The sequence below is a fragment of the Aotus nancymaae genome, unplaced genomic scaffold (assembly GCF_030222135.1).
Source record: "Aotus nancymaae isolate 86718 unplaced genomic scaffold, 86718_ANA_hifiasm-v0.15.2.pri h1tg000014l, whole genome shotgun sequence".
Taxonomy (NCBI): Eukaryota; Metazoa; Chordata; class Mammalia; order Primates; family Aotidae; genus Aotus; species Aotus nancymaae.
In genome coordinates this window covers 93,311,114-93,330,818 of record NW_026988425.1, presented here as the reverse complement: position 1 = coordinate 93,330,818, position 19,705 = coordinate 93,311,114, and the positions used below count along the sequence as shown (strand labels likewise).

Sequence of the window (19,705 nt, the reverse complement as noted above, 5' to 3'; positions counted from 1 at the left end):
CTTCCTGTGGGGTGTGTGTGTGTGTGTGTGTGTGTGTGCATGTATATACACACACACACACACATATATATATCTGAATAGCAAACTGGAGATATAAAGTTACATGTGTTATATATGTTTACAGATATGATTCCATGTATTAATGTATTATACATAATTGTATATATAAATACAATATACAACATATAACTATACATGTTATATACTCAATAGGATACTCACATGGATATTTACTTTATTAATTAGAATGAAATGATCTATTACCTAATGATACCTATAACAATTTGTTTCAGTTGTTTATCTCAGAAACTCTTGATTCCGATAATTCATTAATTTAACAAGGATATTCATTCTTGTTATGTAAAAATGTTCAGTAGATAAGTGTTTCTAGCTTGTTTGCATATAAATTTAGAACTTATGTATCCCAAAATACCTGAAAGCCATAACTGAATTACAGAGTAACCTTCAGACCTTCACACTTGTCACTTCTTCACTGCACTGTGACAGATTTTATTTATTTATTTTTGCCCCAAGTACCTATCATATTCCCCAGATGGCTTAGCCATCATCACTGGCAGATTATGAATAATGTTTTACACTGAACAGATGTAAGCAATTTGTAATTTTTCCCCTTTCTGAACCAGCTTTGTTTTGATGAATCAACTGGAAATTGAAACTTAAGTAGAACTTCTGTTTGAAAAAGAGCAATGTTTTCCCACATTGGAGTATGTAGTCAGCTCTTAAATATAGATGAGAAACAACGAATAGGGAAACTGGCCAGGGAGTGTGGCAAGAAAACAAGAAGATCATTTCTTAGCATTGCCATATAATTCCAATTTCTTTCCTCTATAGAACCACGTATTTAAAAAAAGTTTTAAGTTGCTTCAAACCAACCAAAAGTTCATCAGGTTGCCTGTGTTTCTATCCAGTAAGAATATTCTTCAAAATAACTAGAACTCTGGAAATATAGTAAGTGCTGGTGAAATGTTAAGAGAGAAAGAAATGAGCTATCCCTTTGACAAGGAGGTGTTTGCTCTGCTGAATTGTATTTTATGTAGTTATACAAATTATAATTATATTTTTGACCCTAACATAAGCAAGTCAAATTGAGCCTTACTGGCAATGCAGTGTTAGGATAAGCTCTCTACAAGCTATAAATTAGGCGAATAATCTCTCTACAAGAGATTATTCATTTTGAATAATGACAAAAATGTCTACGTAAGAAAGATCTTAATTCTATGGCTAAAAAAGGCACATTTATTTATACATTGATATCTTATTCATAAATAATATACTTTCCTTAAAATAGCCAGTGGCCAGACCTAAAACGCCACTCAGTGTCCAGAGTTCAATCATGGTCCTGCACTTTCAAAGCCTATTTCTGACCTAATAATTCTTGCAGTGGAAAGACCAATAATAGTGAGTATCCTCAGCTTTCTTTAAAGTCTATGAGAGCAACCTGATTGGCAGTTGGTCTAGAATAAATGTGAATAACCGAATACTTGCAAATCTGAGAACTTCATATTGCTACAGATAGAATTTGATAACAAAAAAATAAGCTATCCAAGACAAATACGAATGCACTTCTTATTTCTGTGCTCATTACTTAATTTCAATCATCACTAATACAGAAAGTTTCATGTTAATATATAAAGTATAATTCAGTAGAATTCATAGACCATCCTCAAAGTTTATTTAACCCTTGCCTCCTTTAAAAAAACATGAAATTTATGTCTTTCTTTAGTAATATTTTGAATTGCAAAATGAATTAAATGATACTATTTGAACCCAATCAAAACAACTATATTTATTTTGCTACTTCTTCTATCCCACTCTAAGAATCTATATGTTTCTCTGACAGTGAATAATTACAGGTTCTAATAATCTGGTAAAATATATTATTTTTATTCCTTTTATAGAGACAATGTCTCATACTGTCACCCAGCCTGGAGTGTAGTGGTGTGATCATAGCTCACTGTAACTCCAAACTCCTGGGCTAAAGTAATCCTCCCACCTCAGCCTCTCCAATAACTGAGACTACAGGTGTATGCCACTACTCCTGGATATTTTTTTTTCTTTTTTGTAGAGATAGGATCCTGCTATATTGCCCAGGCTGGTCTCACACCTTGGGCCTCAAGGACCCTCCCACCTTGACCTCCGAAAGTGATGGGATTGCAGGTGTGAGCCACTGTGCCTGGCCTAAGGTTCTTATTTACTAAGTCTTTTGTGTAGGCAGCTATTGGAGGAACCCATTAGATGTATTTTCTTATTTACTTAAGAAACTCCTAGAAATAGAAATTCCATTTGACCCAGCAATCCCATTACTGGGTATATACCCAAAGGATTATAAATCGTTCTATTATAAAGACACATGCACACGTATGTTTATTGTGACACTGTTTACAATAGCAAAGACCTGGAATCAACCCAAATGCCCATCAATGATAGACGAGACAAGGCAAATGTTATACATATACACCATGGAATACCATGCGGCCATAAGAAATGACGAGTTTGTGTCCTTTTTAGGGACATGGATGAATCTAGAAACCATCATTCTCAGCAAACTGAAACAAGGACAGAAAATCAAACACCACATGTTCTCACTCATAGGCGGCTGTTGAACAATGAGAACACATGGACACAGGGAGGGGAGTATCACATACTGAGGTCTGTTGTGGGGGACTAGGGCAGAGACAGCGAGGGATGGGGAGATTGGGGAGAGATAACATGGGGAGAAATGCCAGATATAGGTGACAGGGGGATGGAGGCAGCAAACCACATTGCCATGTATGTACCTATGCAACAATCCTGCATGATCTGCACATGTACCCCAGAACCTAAAGTACAATAAAAAAAAAAGAAAGAAACTGAATGGAATGGCTTACCTTGCCCCCCGACTTTTTTCTTTTAGATTCTGTAATGTAAAATTCCTTAGCTACATAACAGAGTCCCTGAGTTCCTGAGTTTGCTTTAATACACAATTGTTAGGCCCAAAATAAAAGGTCCTTTTTTACCTTGTCTGTACAAAATGTGGAATCCTCTGGATATCCTTTAAAGAGTTCTCATAAATTTTAAGGCTTTGCAGCCTTCTTCCAAATAATGATATTAAGATAGCAACTGAGATAATTCAGAGGTTTTTTTTTTCAGTTAAGTAACCCCATTAGAGATGCAATATGAGGTTACTTAATATTTTAAACTTAATATTTCCCAATATTTTAATGCAGTTTATCCTCTTGTAGTCTATACTTCCTTTTTGAACCTGTGTATACCCTGCATCCTTCTCTTGCCTTCTGCACTCTACCTGCATTACATACATTTTTGCAGTCTATGCATGAAATTTGAGACATTATACAAAACAGTATTACATGAATGTACTAAAAGAGAAGCAGATGGTCAAGAATACTACACACTTCTTTGTAAACTAACTCCCACAGATTGTCTTTCTTCAGATTTTTTGCCCAACTAGAACCAATCATCAAACAAGTGATTTGAGAGGCTTTATTATGGAAATATTCCTCTTGAACAATAACAACAACAAAAAGCCATTTCAATCACATTTTCATTTTAAAGAAAGTTATATTTCACCCTCTTTAAGTTTATTGTTATAAAGTCTGAGTTAATTATCTCTATCAACTTATATTCTTATTCAAAGTGTCAGTAAAAAAGTTTGTGACTCTCATTTTTGAATTTCTATTATACCAGTGCAACAGAAAGAAAACAGATTGTATGGAATAAATGTTTGTCTTAGGCAGTGCCTCTAAATTTAAGTGAATTTCATGATTGCTACATGGAGTTGAATTGTATAGTTCACATTCTAGATAGATACCACATGATCATTTTTCTCTCCTTTTCAAGTCCTAAAAAAGCAAATATTGAATTTTTTGTTTCTTCATTTGTTTTGTTTTGTTTTACTAGATGATTTCAAGTCCTAGTTTTATAATTCAGGCACTAATTCATTAAATTATTTAAATAAAAACAAGAGTTAAATGAAACTGAACTTAAATTTGTTAGTTGGGTTGAGTGCTATATGAGCATGTGTTGCCAGAAAGGGGATCCAATCTAGACCCCAAGAGACAGTTCTAGTATCTCAGACAAGAAAGAATTCAAGGTGAGTGCATAGAGTAAAGTGAAAGCAAGTTTATTAAGAACATAAAGGAATACAAGAATGGCTACTTCATAGATGGAGCAGCCCCAAGTGCTGTTGGTTGCCCTTTTTTATGTTTATTTATTGATTATCTGCTAAACGATGGGTGGTTTATTCATACCTTCCCTTTTTAGATTTTATAGGGTAACTTCCTGACATTGCCATGGCATTTGTGAACTCTCATGGCACTTGTGGGAGTGTAGCAGTGAGGATGATCGGAGGTCAGTCTTATCACCATCTTGAATTTGGTGGAGTTTGGCTGGTTTCTTTACTGCAAACTGTTTTATCAGCAAGGTCTTTATGACGTGTGTCTTTGCTGACCTTTTATCTCATCCTGTGACTCAGAATGCATAATTGTTTGGGAATGTAGCCCAGTGGGTCTCAACCTTATTTACTCAGCTCCTATTCGTGATGGAGTTGTTTTGGTTCAAATTCTTCTGACACACGTACATAGGTAGTGTGACTGGACTCTGTTAATGTGGTTGCTTCAACATGATATATTACATTTCATTTATGTGTTGATTCATAATTTACAGTGAATTATTATTTGTATAGTATCATTCAATTGCTTCAGCATTCCTAAAGGGAAGATGTTTTTGCCCAAATTTAGAGATCAGGAATCTGAAACACAGACATGACAAGGACTAGCCAAGGCTTAGCACTTACACTCTGAAGGCTGACACCATTCAAAGTCCTAGGATTTTTCACTGTACCGAAGTTATTCATTAGGAACATTAACATTATTTTAGAAACTTTTTCTATATTAATGTTCTTGAATTCAGCAATCATTTTATAAATGCAGTTTATAAATTAAGTGATTCTTCCTAAACTGTATTTAAGGTACCGTCACTGACTCTAACAAAAAGTAAAGGATTAGCAATGGTTTGAAAAGATTGACGTTTCACCAAACAGAGATTGACATGTAGAGGGGAAAAAACAATCCAGGTATTTAATAATATTTGACTAATGAAAAATATTTCGTATCATCTTATGGCCCTTTAAAGTTTCAGGACGAAAAGTTGAAAGTTTTCCTCTAATATTTTGGAGCAGAATTATAACAGTGGCTTTGGAGTGTAATTGAAAATCCAAAGCCTGCGTCCTTGACACTGTCTTAGCATTATTCCTTCATGGAGGTTTTCCACAGCTGGGAAATTCCTTTTTATATGCTCATGAAAAGCCTTTTTTGAGTCTTCAATTTGTGCCAGGGACAAGTCAATTGTCTAAATGGGCAGTGCCCCTACAGTATCTGCCCCCTTTATGGCAGGAATAAAAATAGAGAATAAAGGTTTATGTTTGACCTACCTCCCCAAATGCTATTAGTTTGATACTTGCTGGGAATGCTTTTAGGAACCATTTAGAATTTGCTTATGGCTATCTTAATTCTAGTCATTTGCTGGGCTTTGAGAACTCTGCTCTTTGACTGATGTTTAGTTAGTGTACTTTGATAGAAAGAATTTTACATTATTCAAAAGAATATAGATCACATTTTTTGGTTCTTAGTTTTCTTGAAATTGATTTTAGCACAACTCCTATCTGGGAGGTTAATGTAACCTGACTTATTGATGTAAACTGAGAATATCCATTTGTAAATAGTCCAAATCAAGCTGAAATAAGATCATCAGACCATTAGAAGACTTGTTTATATTTTGTTGTCATAGTAAACTTAACTTTCATTGGGAAGCTAACTTCATATAGGCTGGGGAATATGGAAGTAAAGTCTCTAAGTACCTCCTTGAACTCCATGTTAATATAAAGCAAAAATCTGCATGGATAAGCACCAAGATCATGCTCATCTTCCCTGTCTAATCCATTTTTACTAAGCTTTAGGATTACCTACACCACTACCACCCCTTGTTTTTTAATGATTTTTTTTTCTTCATAGGAGTCCATGTCCTGTGATTAATGATTTCATGGTTTCCTTTCAATCTTAGTAAGAAAAATGCAGTTTCCATGGTTTTTTATTTTCAAAAAGTAATCTGATCTCATAAGAGCACTTAAGTGTTAATCTAATTTAACTCCTTTATCATGCTTCAGAAGATCATCTCTCTTATGTTTTTCTAGTTATTTCACTTTTTATACGTCACCACTTCTTCATTCTGGCAATTTAGGTTATGAGTTTCAGTTTTTTCTCAGAAGGATTAAAAGTGAAGGTCATTAAAAATGGTAATGGATTAAAAGAAAAGGCCTTTAACATCTGTAGTTTGACATCTGTTTCATTTTTGCTCTGCCTCAAATTTACCAGCTCAAGATTTTAAACATTATCTTTGACAACTCCCAAAAGATATTTTACTAAATGCAGTTATAATCCATCTATTATATGATGCTTATTTTTAAAATTCCCCTTCACCAAAATCTAGCCCACATATGATGATTTGAATCACTCGTGTAGTTTGGGAGACATCTATTTTAATTCCATTTGACAATCTGACATGGTTAAATAAAGTCTAGAGTATTCTCTCTGGTTATTTTTGTTTAATTTTTCTCACTTTTCAGCAAGATCCCATTTTCCTGTGACTTCATTCTCTTACATTAGCTTTAGATTTGAAATTGTAATGGGTCATTTTATAACTTTCAGATAATCACACATTATCAAAACATCATGTTTTTAATAACCAATCATGTAATTGTATATATCAATTAAAATAAATTTGAAAAAATACATTAATTATGAATTTGTCAGGAGAATACATTATATGACCCCTAGCAACAAGTATTACAGGAAAGTGGAAATTATGTTGTAAGTTTTCCAGTGGGATGATCTTATCAAATAGCTCTGTAATGCAATTTAAGAGAAACACTGCATGTTATGGCAGATAAAGCAGGAGTAGTTAGTATCTGCCAGCAAGATGTGAAGATTAGACTACTGCTATTGTTGGATGGACTCTCACGTTCTTTATTCTGAATTCATAGTACTTTTGGTTAAATAGAAATGAAAGTTTTAGATATAGTGAAACCATATTAAGATCTTCATTTTGTTGGTGAGTAAACTGTGTCTGAATATGTTTAAATGGTTTGACCAAGATTACATCATTAACAAAGGTAAAGCAAGACCAGACTTCAGCTTTTCCCAATACTTTCTCACTATTGAATATTGTCACTCAAGGATTGGCAAGTTGTGAGAATGTTCCATTTAATTAACACTACAAATCTCTAAAATACCAGCAAGAATAAATTAAATAAGCATGCGTTAAGTACCTACTGTGTATCCAGCATTGTGATGAATATAAGTTCAAAATAAAAACATAATTTATCACTTCTGTTTCTAATTTTATTAGATAATAATAATACTCCATTTTCTCTCTTTACAAATGGAATAAACAACTAATAACTGAAAATGTTTCTAAGTAACATTTTAAATTGACTTTTCTTGTTCAAAACTTATGAAGCTACAGGTCAGGAGGAATATTTTCTGTCTCCTCTGCAGTCTGCAGTGTACTGGAGCTGGCTTGTACTGTCTTGCAATATCTGATTGGGTCATCTCTTCTTAATTCAGTGTTCACTGATGTCAGGTTTGTAACTTGAAATCAGCCATGATGGTAACATTTACACCACAGAAATTGACAAATGTTATATATCAGTAGCACTGTCACCCCACACCCAGTGTCTGCTTTAAGCATTCACCAGCATACCAATGTACAGCTTGTTGGCTGAGAAAAACTGGGCAAGCTATTTTACTTCTTAAGCCACACTGCATCCTCTATGAAGTAGGGATGATAATATATTCTGTAGCATATATTGTAATATTTTATGAGGATCATGTGAAAGTGGTTTGAAACTATATGAAGTAAAATTACTAATACCACAATAATGAGAGTTATCTATTCACTAAATATGAGACAGTTGGCAAAACCAACTTGAATAGGTAGATCTAGAATTTCTTAACATTGTATCACACTTGATGTAACGATGTGCATAGCCAGATAAAAAGAAGAGGGGTGAAACTCAGAGTTAAGGGCGAAGCCTTGTTTCTATGATAGACCTCAGATAACATACATTGGTACTGAATAGAATATAGTGATAATTGAGCATAAAGTAGTATTCCCATTCCTTTCTTCATGCCATGAGTCCTTTATGCCTCTGATGAATTAAGCTTATAAAGTTTGATAAAGCATTTTCTGTATATATACTCTGAAGGACTTCTGTAGGAAAGATTTTCTACTTTCTTCTCAGCTACTTAACACAGAACTCTGAATACAAAGGGCACATAGAAAAAATATTAACAACTGACCTCTTAAAGTTACAAACTTCTGCTTTCACTTTAATGACACTTCAAAATACTTTCGGAAGCATCATGCAACTCTGCATGGAAATTCTTACCCTTTGGTACAATGTCATTGCCTTTGTCATTTGCAATGTGGTTAAATAATATATGTATATATTGAAAGTACAAAATTGTCTTCTAACTTCAAGCACTTTTGGAAGTGTACATGTGAAAAGTGGGCCTTTTATACTTGTCATCTCTTATTTATCTTTAAAAAATTTCCCAAAAATCTTCATACATAGAAAAAAAACTCATTATTGATACTGGCCTGTTAATCACTGTAACACCATGTAGATCATTATTTACTTTTTTCCACCAATTAACTCTGTGTTGAAAATTATCCTAAGGTCTCGCTATTCCAAGCTGAATGTTCTTAAGTGACTAAAGAATACAATATTTTTTGTTAAAATTAAAATAGTTATGGCCAGGTATATGTGAGCTTAAATCTTGGTCCTGTTACCTACAACTTCTGTGACCTTACATTGATTATTTATCCTTCCTTTCCCATCACCACCAAACCTCAATGTCCTCATCTATGACATAACATCTACTCACAGGTTTTCGGTCAGGATTAAATGAAAAAGCACTATATATAGAACTCTTTATACTGACTCTGGCCCATTATATATACCCAATAAATTATTCTTAGTGTTACTTATTAATAACTGCTTGTCCTTTTACCCCTAGGTTTATTCTTAGCTTGCCAAATCCTGTTAATTACACCTCTCTGTCCCCGTATTTACATGCATTAGAAGAAAATTTAAGATCTATCACTTATTGTCTGTCTGGCATACTGTAAGGATTAATTCATAGCAGAGTGAATTATTCTCAGCAAGTATAGTGCTGAAAGTTCCATTTTTATTTGAAGAATTTACTGTCAACCCTGCTTTATCTGGCAGCACAAGCCATTTCATAATCTTAAAAGGTATCATGAACTGTACAAAATAATTTCAAAACAAAATTAACTTGTTTGTGTTTTACACAATACATTGCAGACTAGAATACAATGAAAGGACTATTTTAACCATTGGAAAGAAAACAGCAGAGATATTCCATTTCAGTATGTCCAGGGATGACTGCTTTAAGTTCCATGTTATACAGCTGATACACATATATTCCTCATAAGAATGAACAGACACATTGATAAATGTGACTGATGGAATCTCAAAACACATATATTTATTCTTGCTCCATGCTGTGATTTTTGGTGGAAAAGTAATATCATCATAAATGGTCTCTGTTAGCTTTCTGGGGTGACTGTAGAGTTGGGGTTGTGCAGACATTTCCTGCAAAGATTACTTATAGAAAGCCGATTATTTTATAATATCTCAAATTACTTTAGAATGGAAGATCAAAAGTCATATTTTTACACTTCACGTAGTCTTCCAGGGGTATCAAGCACAAATCTCAGTTATCAGAAGATAAATATGAGAGGAGAAATAGAGGAGACTCATGAATTAAGAGTATAAAGGCATATTTTGTTATACACTTCATCTCACATTACAGATAGAAGAATTTCTGGGCTCATTAATGAAAACTTTGCTTATAATATAACATTAAATTACAACTATTAGCACAGTGGGATTCTATCCTCTATATTCAAATTCTTCTAGAAATTATCACATTTGATTTTTGGACGAAGAATAATATTTTCAAAGGAAAAAATATGATTATTAGGTTGGTGCAAAATTAATTTTTGCCATTGCTTTCAATAGCAAAAACCACAATTTTTTTTTGCCATTACTTTCAATAGCAAAAACCGCAATTACTTTTGCACCAATGTAATACTTCTAAACTTTTAGACATTTTTATTTAAATATAAATACAAACTAATACTTTGTGTCTGTCAATATGTTGAATGTGAGCTCTCCTTAGTATCAATATTGTTAAATATAACTTTTTTTTTCTAAAACCCTGGTTGCTTGAAATAATCAGATATTTTGACTCATTAGATGATTATTATCTGCTTTTATTATGAGATAAAATATAAAACTATACTGGATTTAAAATCAGTAAGTGTTTATTAGGTATCTTCTTTTCTTTTCAATGTATTACAACCTGAAGGAAGGAAAGAGAACAAAATGGTGAGGAAGAAGACAAGGAATAAGCATGTTTCACACAACTTCATGGAGAGAGAAGATTGAAACTGCAATATAATTTTATAGAGGAAACCCCAAAGCCATAGAATTAAATGTTTGTTTCACAATTAAAGAAACATTTCCACTGAGGTTACATGACATGACCACAATTGTCCAGCCAATACGTAGTCACAGAAGTTTCCAAGAGAGAAGTGGGATTGAAGAATGATTGTTTTGGGATATGTTGAAAGTCAAGTAGTATTACTTATTATACGTCAAGCTTTAGGATCTTTTACCTTTACTATCTCTTTTACAGAATCACAACTTTTTATGTTAAGTATTGTTAACTGAGCTCCAAGGAAGTGACACAACTTTCTTAAGTACCAATAAACATATCACAAATGCAAAGTTGTATCTTCGGACTATAAATATAGGCTTCTATAGCACACCGATTTTGTGGGTAGAGACATTTCATATTTTGAGTTTGTTTGAAGTAAGAAACGAAACTAGTATGTTGGAGGTAGAGTATATAAGACACCTCACTTAGCCAAAACAGAGCTTTCATATTGAGAGAAGTGAGATCTACAGAGGCTATCAGATGTATTAAAAAGTTATAAATGTTCTATTTACACATATAGTCAAGAGTGAATGTTTCATTCAACAGAAGAAGGTATAATAATAAAACAAAAGGTAAGGAAAGAAGGAAGAAAGGAGGGAAGTAAGGAAAGAACAAAGAAAGGAAGGACGGACAGAGGAAATTAATAATATTAAAAATAAAACATAGTCTCTCTGATAAAAAGTAATTTGTATATGTCTATGTATGAATGTAACATATATTAAGATCCAAATCAGCCAGAAAAGAAAAAGGATGCCACATGTTGTAGCAGTAATTATCTTTATGTGGTTGGATTATAGGTAATGTTTTTCTTACTCAGATTTTTTTTCCTTCAAATTTTATACATGGAGCTTACGTTGATTTCATAACTCAAAAAGAAATAAATTTATATAAAAAGAAATACATGTATGCAAGCTAAATTACTGAATTTAAAATTTTGCTAAATTTTAAACTATAACATGTACATTTGAAGTAAAAATTAGACCATATTATATTGAAACAGTGTGAATATTCCATGATTTTATCAATACATTATTTTCAATTTAATATTTGTTCCAATGAGGATGAAAAACAACTTAATATTCTATCTATTTTTGATATACTCCATAAAAATTTGCAGTTTTTAAGTATCAAATTATATAAAGGTGGATACATTCAGGTATGGATTTCAGAATTGCAGTCTGGGCTCTACCTTTTAGTATTATCTAACCAATTATGCTAACAGAATTAAAAAGAATGTCTGTTCTTGTTCTTTTTACATGTGGAATTTGTTACTGGACAAATACTGAATTGCAATAATTTAGATTGACCTATACAATTTCAGGCACAACATTAGGTTGATAATAAACACAAAATACAGTCTTATAGACTGCATTTGATCAGGTCTGTGTTTTTAAATTTTTAGAATGTTATTACTTATGGCCTGACTTATTTAAGGCATTTTTCAACTTATCTATTACATATTGATGCTGTTTATTAAGGTGTATTTTTCTGTGACACTTTTTAGAAATCAATAGGATAAGTGGCATTTATTTTGTATTGTTTCTTCAGAAATGTCCTGAAACATTGATAGCATATTTTTCTTTGAAATTATTCAAAGTATTGCAAATCAAATATCACCAAATTAATTTTTCTGTTAACATTTCTAAAGCTAAATTAATTCGATATTTTAACTGCATATAGTTATTTATTTATAACAAGACCAAAAAAAGTTTCTAAAGCCACTCTACCCATTATTTTCAAATAAGATGCTTTGCAATCAGTTTCATTTTCAAGACACTTCAGTGATATTTTATTTGTGATAGCTCATAAGATGCCCTGTATCAAAAAAGGTTGATTGCACATCTCTGACACCGTTTTAAAGCATGTAAGCCAATAATTTTGCCTTCAGCGTTTCTGACATTGTAGTTTCTTATTTGTATTGCATATAGAAATTGCTTTGGTATTTGTCTATGAGCAGTCATAGTTATATAAACCTCTAAGAAATCTCTCCAGAATTAGAAAATAGAAAGCATTCATTGATATTTAGAACTTGGAGTTTCATACAAGTAGTATAGCAGGATTTTTCTCACTTTAGAAATAACTCAGCATGACCCTCATACTGCCAAATTATTTCTAATCATTGACTTTGCCTAGTGGAAATACTCTTTTCTTTTTCACTGAATTTGAATTTGCTTGGCTTACTTTAAACATTTATAAAGAGATACATTTTTTAACTAACCGACTTAATCACCTAACATCTGTAACCATACACAGGTCACATTCACAACACTTTTCCATAATCATTATTTCATGTTAAAAAAACAATTGTTTTCTCAAAGCCCAGAGAGCTTCAGGCCACATCATAGTTTCTTCAAAGTCTTCAAAGAAGTTTGACTATGCTCCTGGCTTAGAATCAATGTCTATGGATTCTACATTATGTCAATAGTGGATAGGTTATGGTTTTGCTCATTCAGTTCCTGTGAGTTATGAGAAAATTCCTAGATGTTCATCTCTGAAAATTCCTTATAAAATCTTATTTATGGATAACAGATAGTCTTAAAACAATTGTGATATCAAAGGGTTCATAACACATTTCATACAGCTCAAAATATTTAGCCCACAGCCTTCACTAAATGAGAAAAAGAGAAAATATGTAAGGCTAATCCTGACTGGGAGAAGGGAGAAGATGAAAGACAAAATGTAGAATTATAATGTCCAAGTGTATTTTTCCTGTTTGGATGTTTCCAGTGAAGTTTAAAAGTATAAATTTATTTGAGGAAATGAAGCAACATATCACTTTAAGTTTTTTTTATACTCAGTACTCTAGATGTATTTTATCTCTCCTGGAAAGCACTATAAAAGTTTTTTAAAAAAGTGAGAAAAGAAGAAAATAATATTATGTTAAATCTAAAGCAAGTTTATTAAATACAGCAACCATCCAAATCTAACATAATATTCCCCTTAAATTTGGATGGCAGAGTAAGTATCTCTCCAAATAGAAGACAATAGTAAAATCTAAATAATTTTAAAAACATATTAAGTTTTTGTGTTTATAATTAGACAACTTTAAAAGTAAGAAAAAATCCACACTCTTTCAGCTGCTTTCAAAAAAGATCATTGTCCTTAAGGAAATGAATATGCCAAGAAATACTGGAAGCCCCCTTTCTTCCAGAGGTGATGATTAATTTGTGAGTTTATGTGCTTTTCACACCAGTGTTTGATAGCAATGATGGATTTAAACATTTTGAAGTACTTTATTGCCTATAAAATACTTATAAGCATTGAAATATATTTTACCTATTTAATAAAATGTTAAATGGTATAAGTGGTAAAGTATCAATTTTCTACAACTTTTTTTTATTGTTGTTGTTCTTATGTGAACAGAAGTAAGTCTTCTAATTTGCTTTAGTAAAATGTGACTTGGAAAATGGGGCTGAATAAATCAGTTGATATAACATAGATAAAGCCTTTTTTCCTTGGATTTTTAATTGTAATATCAACATTTTGAAAATCTGCAGCCATAGTTTCCATCAGTTTTTTTCTAGGAGGATTACTTAATCTGTACCCAATTATCATGACTTGGACAGTCATATTTAATTCTTTTGAGAAAATGTTACTGTGTATATTATATAAATGTTTGCTATTGGTTCATTTCAAAGTTGAGATTCTAGAGTAATATTTACCTACATCCCAGGTCCCCTGGGTATTTATATAACCTCAAGAATAAGAAATAAAATAAGGGACAAAGAAAAATAAAATAAAAGCATCAAATTTTCTAAATGCTTAAAAATATTTCTTCAGTTATCCTTTAAAATATTATTCATAAAGATACCTTTTAAGTTTTCTACATCATGTAACTGTTACAGGATATGCTCTATGTTTCTCTAAATTCTTCTCTTCTTGATTTTGTTTTTTGTTTTTCCAGCTACTGGCTGACCAACAAAGTTCCTATCAAAAGACCCAGCACAGGTCTCCTCATGTATACACTTGCCACAAGATTCTGTGATGAAATTCACCTGTATGGATTCTGGCCATTTCCTAAGGATTTGAATGGAAAAGCTGTCAAATATCATTACTATGATGACTTAAAATATAGGTACTTTTCTAATGCAAGCCCTCACAGAATGCCATTAGAATTCAAAACATTAAATGTGCTACATAATAGAGGAGCTCTAAAACTGACAACAGGAAAGTGTGTAAAGCAATAAAGTACATTTTGAAACATACAGACAATATGCACTTCTTTTCTGAAGATGCTTCCGAAGATTTGAAAATAGGATCCAAAACACGGCTGGGTTTCAGCATCCACCAATTAACTGAAAGGTTGATAAAGGACGTTCATGAGAAATTTACTACCAGCTGATGAAATACCTGCAAAGTGCTCTAAAAATTAAATATTTTGACTTCAAGGGTCCTAGTAAGTGCCACTTCCACTAAGAATACAGTTTGAATGTATAATCAGTAGTGTTTACAAGATCCAACAGTGCACTCATCATTAGTTAGCAAAGTAAATATGTTCATCACTGTCAGGCTGCCCACAGCAACGCCAAGCACATTAGAAGAGAAACCCCAGGAACACAACTCAGTCCTTGGGAAATTAAACCATCCTTGTCATCAGAAATCAAGATGGAAGCAATTTGAGCAATGAAATCCATAAGATTAAACAACTCAAGTAAATGCCTTCAGTCAGGACTCTGAGTCTGATTACGAATTTTATGTTTTAATTTATGTTTTTGTTTGTCTTCTGGAATCTCTTTTGGTTTGGGTATTGGGGTGCTTAGAAATCCTTTCTGAGTTACATATGAATGAGGAAAATAAACTTTAAGTAATTATTTTTAAATTTCTTATATTTTTTGGAAATCTATCACACAAAGACTTTTTAAAAAAATGTTTTATTTTGCACAACTCTAAACCTCCATATTATTTTCCAATGGTGTAGAAGGTACCAGCTAAACTGTGCCACTATGTAATATTAGGCTATTCTAAAGAAAAGATGTTCCATGTCATCTGAGATGGTAAAATAGGCAGAAGAAAAAAGATCTTTGGTACCAAAGATTATACTTGTGTTTCTACACAGCAAACCATTTTTCTTTAATGAAAATAATATATGATTAACATGAATATATTATTTTGCTATTAATGTGAAAGTTGTCTCTAAATATTTTTAAATTTCCAAACTCACACTTTATTTTCATTTGAAATGTCTTTCACATGTTTTACATTACATAATAATTTTGTGGAAGCATTTTGCCCTTTAGAATAAATATTTGATTGATATAGAGAAATGTGACTTCCAGTTATTTGATATTTCCCTTGTAATTCAAATGGAAATATGAGAATGCTCTATACATTACTGTTAAATTTCTTAGTGCAGAAATATCAATTTTAATAGAGTATTGTTTTCAAAACAAAGATGATTAATTTCAAGAGGTTTAACAAGAAAATTGTGTGTCAATATTTTGCACTTAAAATGAATTTAATTGACCAATATATTCTGTAGTTAACTTAGTCATAATATCACATGCGTTTTTCAAGAAACACATGAAATTATTAACAAAGTAATTTAAAAATTTTAATGTATAACAGAGTTGACCAATAGGCCAGTTTTCTGGTAACTTATGCTATGATAGTAGATTGTTTCTTTAGAAAGCAGAAACACTGCATTCTCACTTCTACTTTGATTTCTTATTTCTTGGGGAGACAATTTGAGGAAAGAAGAAATGGCATGGAGAATATCTATGTTTTGTTTCTTAGGGAAAACAGTCTGAGAAATGAATAAAACCATGAAGAGTGTGTGTGCGTGTGTGTGTGTGCACACGCGTGTGTGCGTGTGTGTGTCCAGGGAAAAGGATATTCACAGTAGTACAGTTCTCAATATTTTTAATTACATGTAGTATTTTTTTAAATATAGTAAAACCTTGGGATATAGAATATTACATCTTTTGAGAATGTATGTGTCTATAAGTAAGTAAAATATAATGCATATAGGAGACTGATAGCTAAAAATGAATGGAATGTTGATGTACTTTTATAATTAAACCTCTTATCTATTGGATATTGTAAGAGAATTAGACACATGTTTTTAATGTAAAGTTGAAAAGCCCGGTTTACTTAACAAATTGAAAGTGATTTATAAAATCTAAATTTGGACTATTTGCAAATAAGTTGTTCAAATTACCTTTAATTTAAATCCAACAAAAATCTAGAAGTCACAAGCAAATTTCTCATAGGTAAGATCCATCCAGGCACTCATTCAAGTATGTTTTAAAAAAGCAGTAGCAAGGTACCTTGCCATTTTTAGTATATTTTCTTCTCTTCTTTCCTTTTCTTCTTTTCTTTCTTTTTTTTTTTTTTTTTTTTTTTGAGACGGAGTCGCACTCTGTCACCCAGGCTGGAGTGCAGTGAGGTGATCTCGGCTCACTGCAACCTCCACCTCCTGGGTTCAAGTGATTCTCGTGCCTCAGCCTCCCAAGTAGCTGGGATTACAGGTACCTACCACCACGCCCAGCTAATTTTGTATTTTTTAGTAAAGACAAAGTTTCACCATGTTGGCCAGGATGGTGATCCACCATCCTCAGCCTCTCAAAATGCTGGGATTACAGGCTTGAGCCATTGCACCTTCCCATTTTTAGTATATTTTCAATAAATACATTTAAACAATGTTAAGGCCACAGCACACGTATCTCAGCTATTCATTGTTCGGTGCGTTGATGTTTGTCTCATAGATGCATTGAGTAGTGCCTTTTTAGCTTTTTCACATTGCTTTGTCACCGTAGCCTTTGTGTTCCCTAAATACATTGCCCACTTCCAAAAATGCTCAGCATGAGAAAAGGGCTTCAGTATCGACTGAGACTACTTTTGTTCATCTCAGGGAACTTTCAATAGTCAAGAATGAATTAAGTTAAAGGTATTTAGGGTTCAAAGAAGACAAACAGTACAAGCCCATTTTATTCCTTGTATACCTTTCCATCTGCCCTCTGGCTTTCACTGTCTACTGTGGCCTTCTTCTAGGAACAGGGTAAGATCAATGAAGGCTAAAGAATAAGAAAAAGAGTTGAGATTTAACCAATAGGGGAGCATAAAGAATTATAACAAAATCATATTATAAAAGCATACTTGAAGTATCTGGAGTTTTTTTTTAATTTTGAAAATATCATATATTCAGTTTTAATATTTTAATTTATTTTTTACTATTTAACCCTGTACCTGGCCATGCAGGCAGCTGATTGTGAAATATTCCTGTCCTTTACAGAACATGGTTGTTATTGTGCTGTTGACATGAATAGGCCATGGAAACATTTTCATCATTATTACTCAGCCTGTGTTTTAATTAATGTTAAGTTGCAAAAAAATAAAAAGTTAGCAAGTAATAGATTTTCTGGGCAAGTCTAATGATTCAGCCCACAGGACTGATGAAACTACTGTGGAAGTTTTTCTATCTGAAAGAAGGTGCTGGGCATTCAAATGTCTTCATGTATTGTATATCATATGAATTGTATATCAATTGCTAATGGGAATTTCTATATTTATGCTTACAAAAGCAATTTATTTAAGTAATGCTAGAGGTAGTGTACATACCAATTAGTTATTCAGCTACTATACAGAAAAAGGATGAACAAATTAATTTATTTCTAATTGAGCCAGTTAGACATAATGCATATAATGTGGTATTTGGTTCATAAAAGTTGTTTTCATGTGGTTATTGTAGGGAGTATATATAATTGTGGAAGGGGTATGGGAAGAGTTGTGTATAGTTAGTTGTCATCTCTACAAGTTTGAAAGTTTTCCCATCAAACATTATCAATATCACAATGTTTTAAAAATTGAGTGAGGGTTATTATTTGTATTTGATGAAAGAAAATTCAAATAAGACCCATCTAGAAATAGATATTTTATTATATATGTGCTATAGATATATCTATATAGTACAAATAGACATGTGTGATGCATATATACAATGTTATATATGTGTATATGTGTGTATACACACTAAGTCTGTAATACGTACACACTTGATTTGTGTTATGCTAACATCTTCAGGGTCTGCACTGTGAACTCCCCTGGAGATAAGTAAGGCCACTTTAGAATAAAGAAGTTCTTTTGAGACTTCAGTTACTAACCTGCTTTAAGAGGTATCTAGTTTATAACTGAATCCTATGTCGTTCATACGTAGAGTTACAGTGAGGGTCTAGTATGTCCAAATCTTAAAAATAATAATAAAGAAGAAAAGTAAAGCCTTCAAGCTAGCAATGTATTTGAATTACAGTTTTCAGATTGTGGCTCCAGGCCTTGTGTTTCTCATTTAAGTAGCACCTTTTAATAAGTATCGTTTCTTTATTTGTACTTGGCAAAAGCACAAGTGTTTCAAATGTAAATAGCAGGAAAAAAAAGAGTTTACAGAGATAGCATTGCTGCACAGAATAATTGCTACTGAATATTTCTTATACAATTTGTGGAATTGAAAGATGAGGTTTATTCGGTCAAGTTCATTCTGTTCAACACTGTTTTCTTATTGTTTGTGTATAGCAACCGGGTATTATTGTTTTATCATTTGTAAAATTGTAAAATAAATTAAATCCTTTTTTTCACTGTTTCTTTTATCTCTTATATCCAAACCCTTAATTATACGTTGTATGTCAACATCAGGTGCTCATTTTTAAGAAGCTTTTGTCAGTGCTTTTGTTTTCCACTCCCCTTAGCCCTAGTGGTTGGCAATTAGGCAAACCATTAATTTTTAAGTGTATGCATGGGAATATGAACAATATGAAAAACCCCATGACTATTAGGGAATCCTTAATTATTTTTGCCTAGTACATTTGTTTGTGGTTGAAAGGATAAAGTATTTCACAAGTGACAGTCATTTATATCTAATTTATGCTCCCACTGACTAATGTTAGTGGGTCATTTTAGCTACAATGACTTCATACACACCACACATTCTATGGCAGATGTTTGATTTAGTATTTCAACTGCTGTTTAATACCCTTAATACTGTTTGCAATTTGCCTTCCCAGAGATGATTCCGAAAAACTCCATGCTTAAATCTTCTTCCATGACTTTCTATTACTTGCAAGTCTGTTTTCAGACTCTGTATTGATTTATGAAGAAATGTTTAACTGTAA

General features: G+C 32.4%; 1 protein-coding gene across 1 annotated transcript in view; it reads left to right on the top strand.

Moving 5' to 3' along the window:
- ST8SIA4 (ST8 alpha-N-acetyl-neuraminide alpha-2,8-sialyltransferase 4) overlaps positions 1-19,171 on the top strand; it is an 89,968-nt gene extending 70,797 nt beyond the window's left edge. The window contains exon 5 of the mRNA XM_012459471.3: positions 14,509-19,171. Coding sequence (XP_012314894.1) covers positions 14,509-14,791 — 283 coding nt within the window. The 3' untranslated portion in view covers positions 14,792-19,171. The remainder of the gene's footprint in view (positions 1-14,508) is intronic.
- Positions 19,172-19,705: the final 534 nt, after the last annotated feature.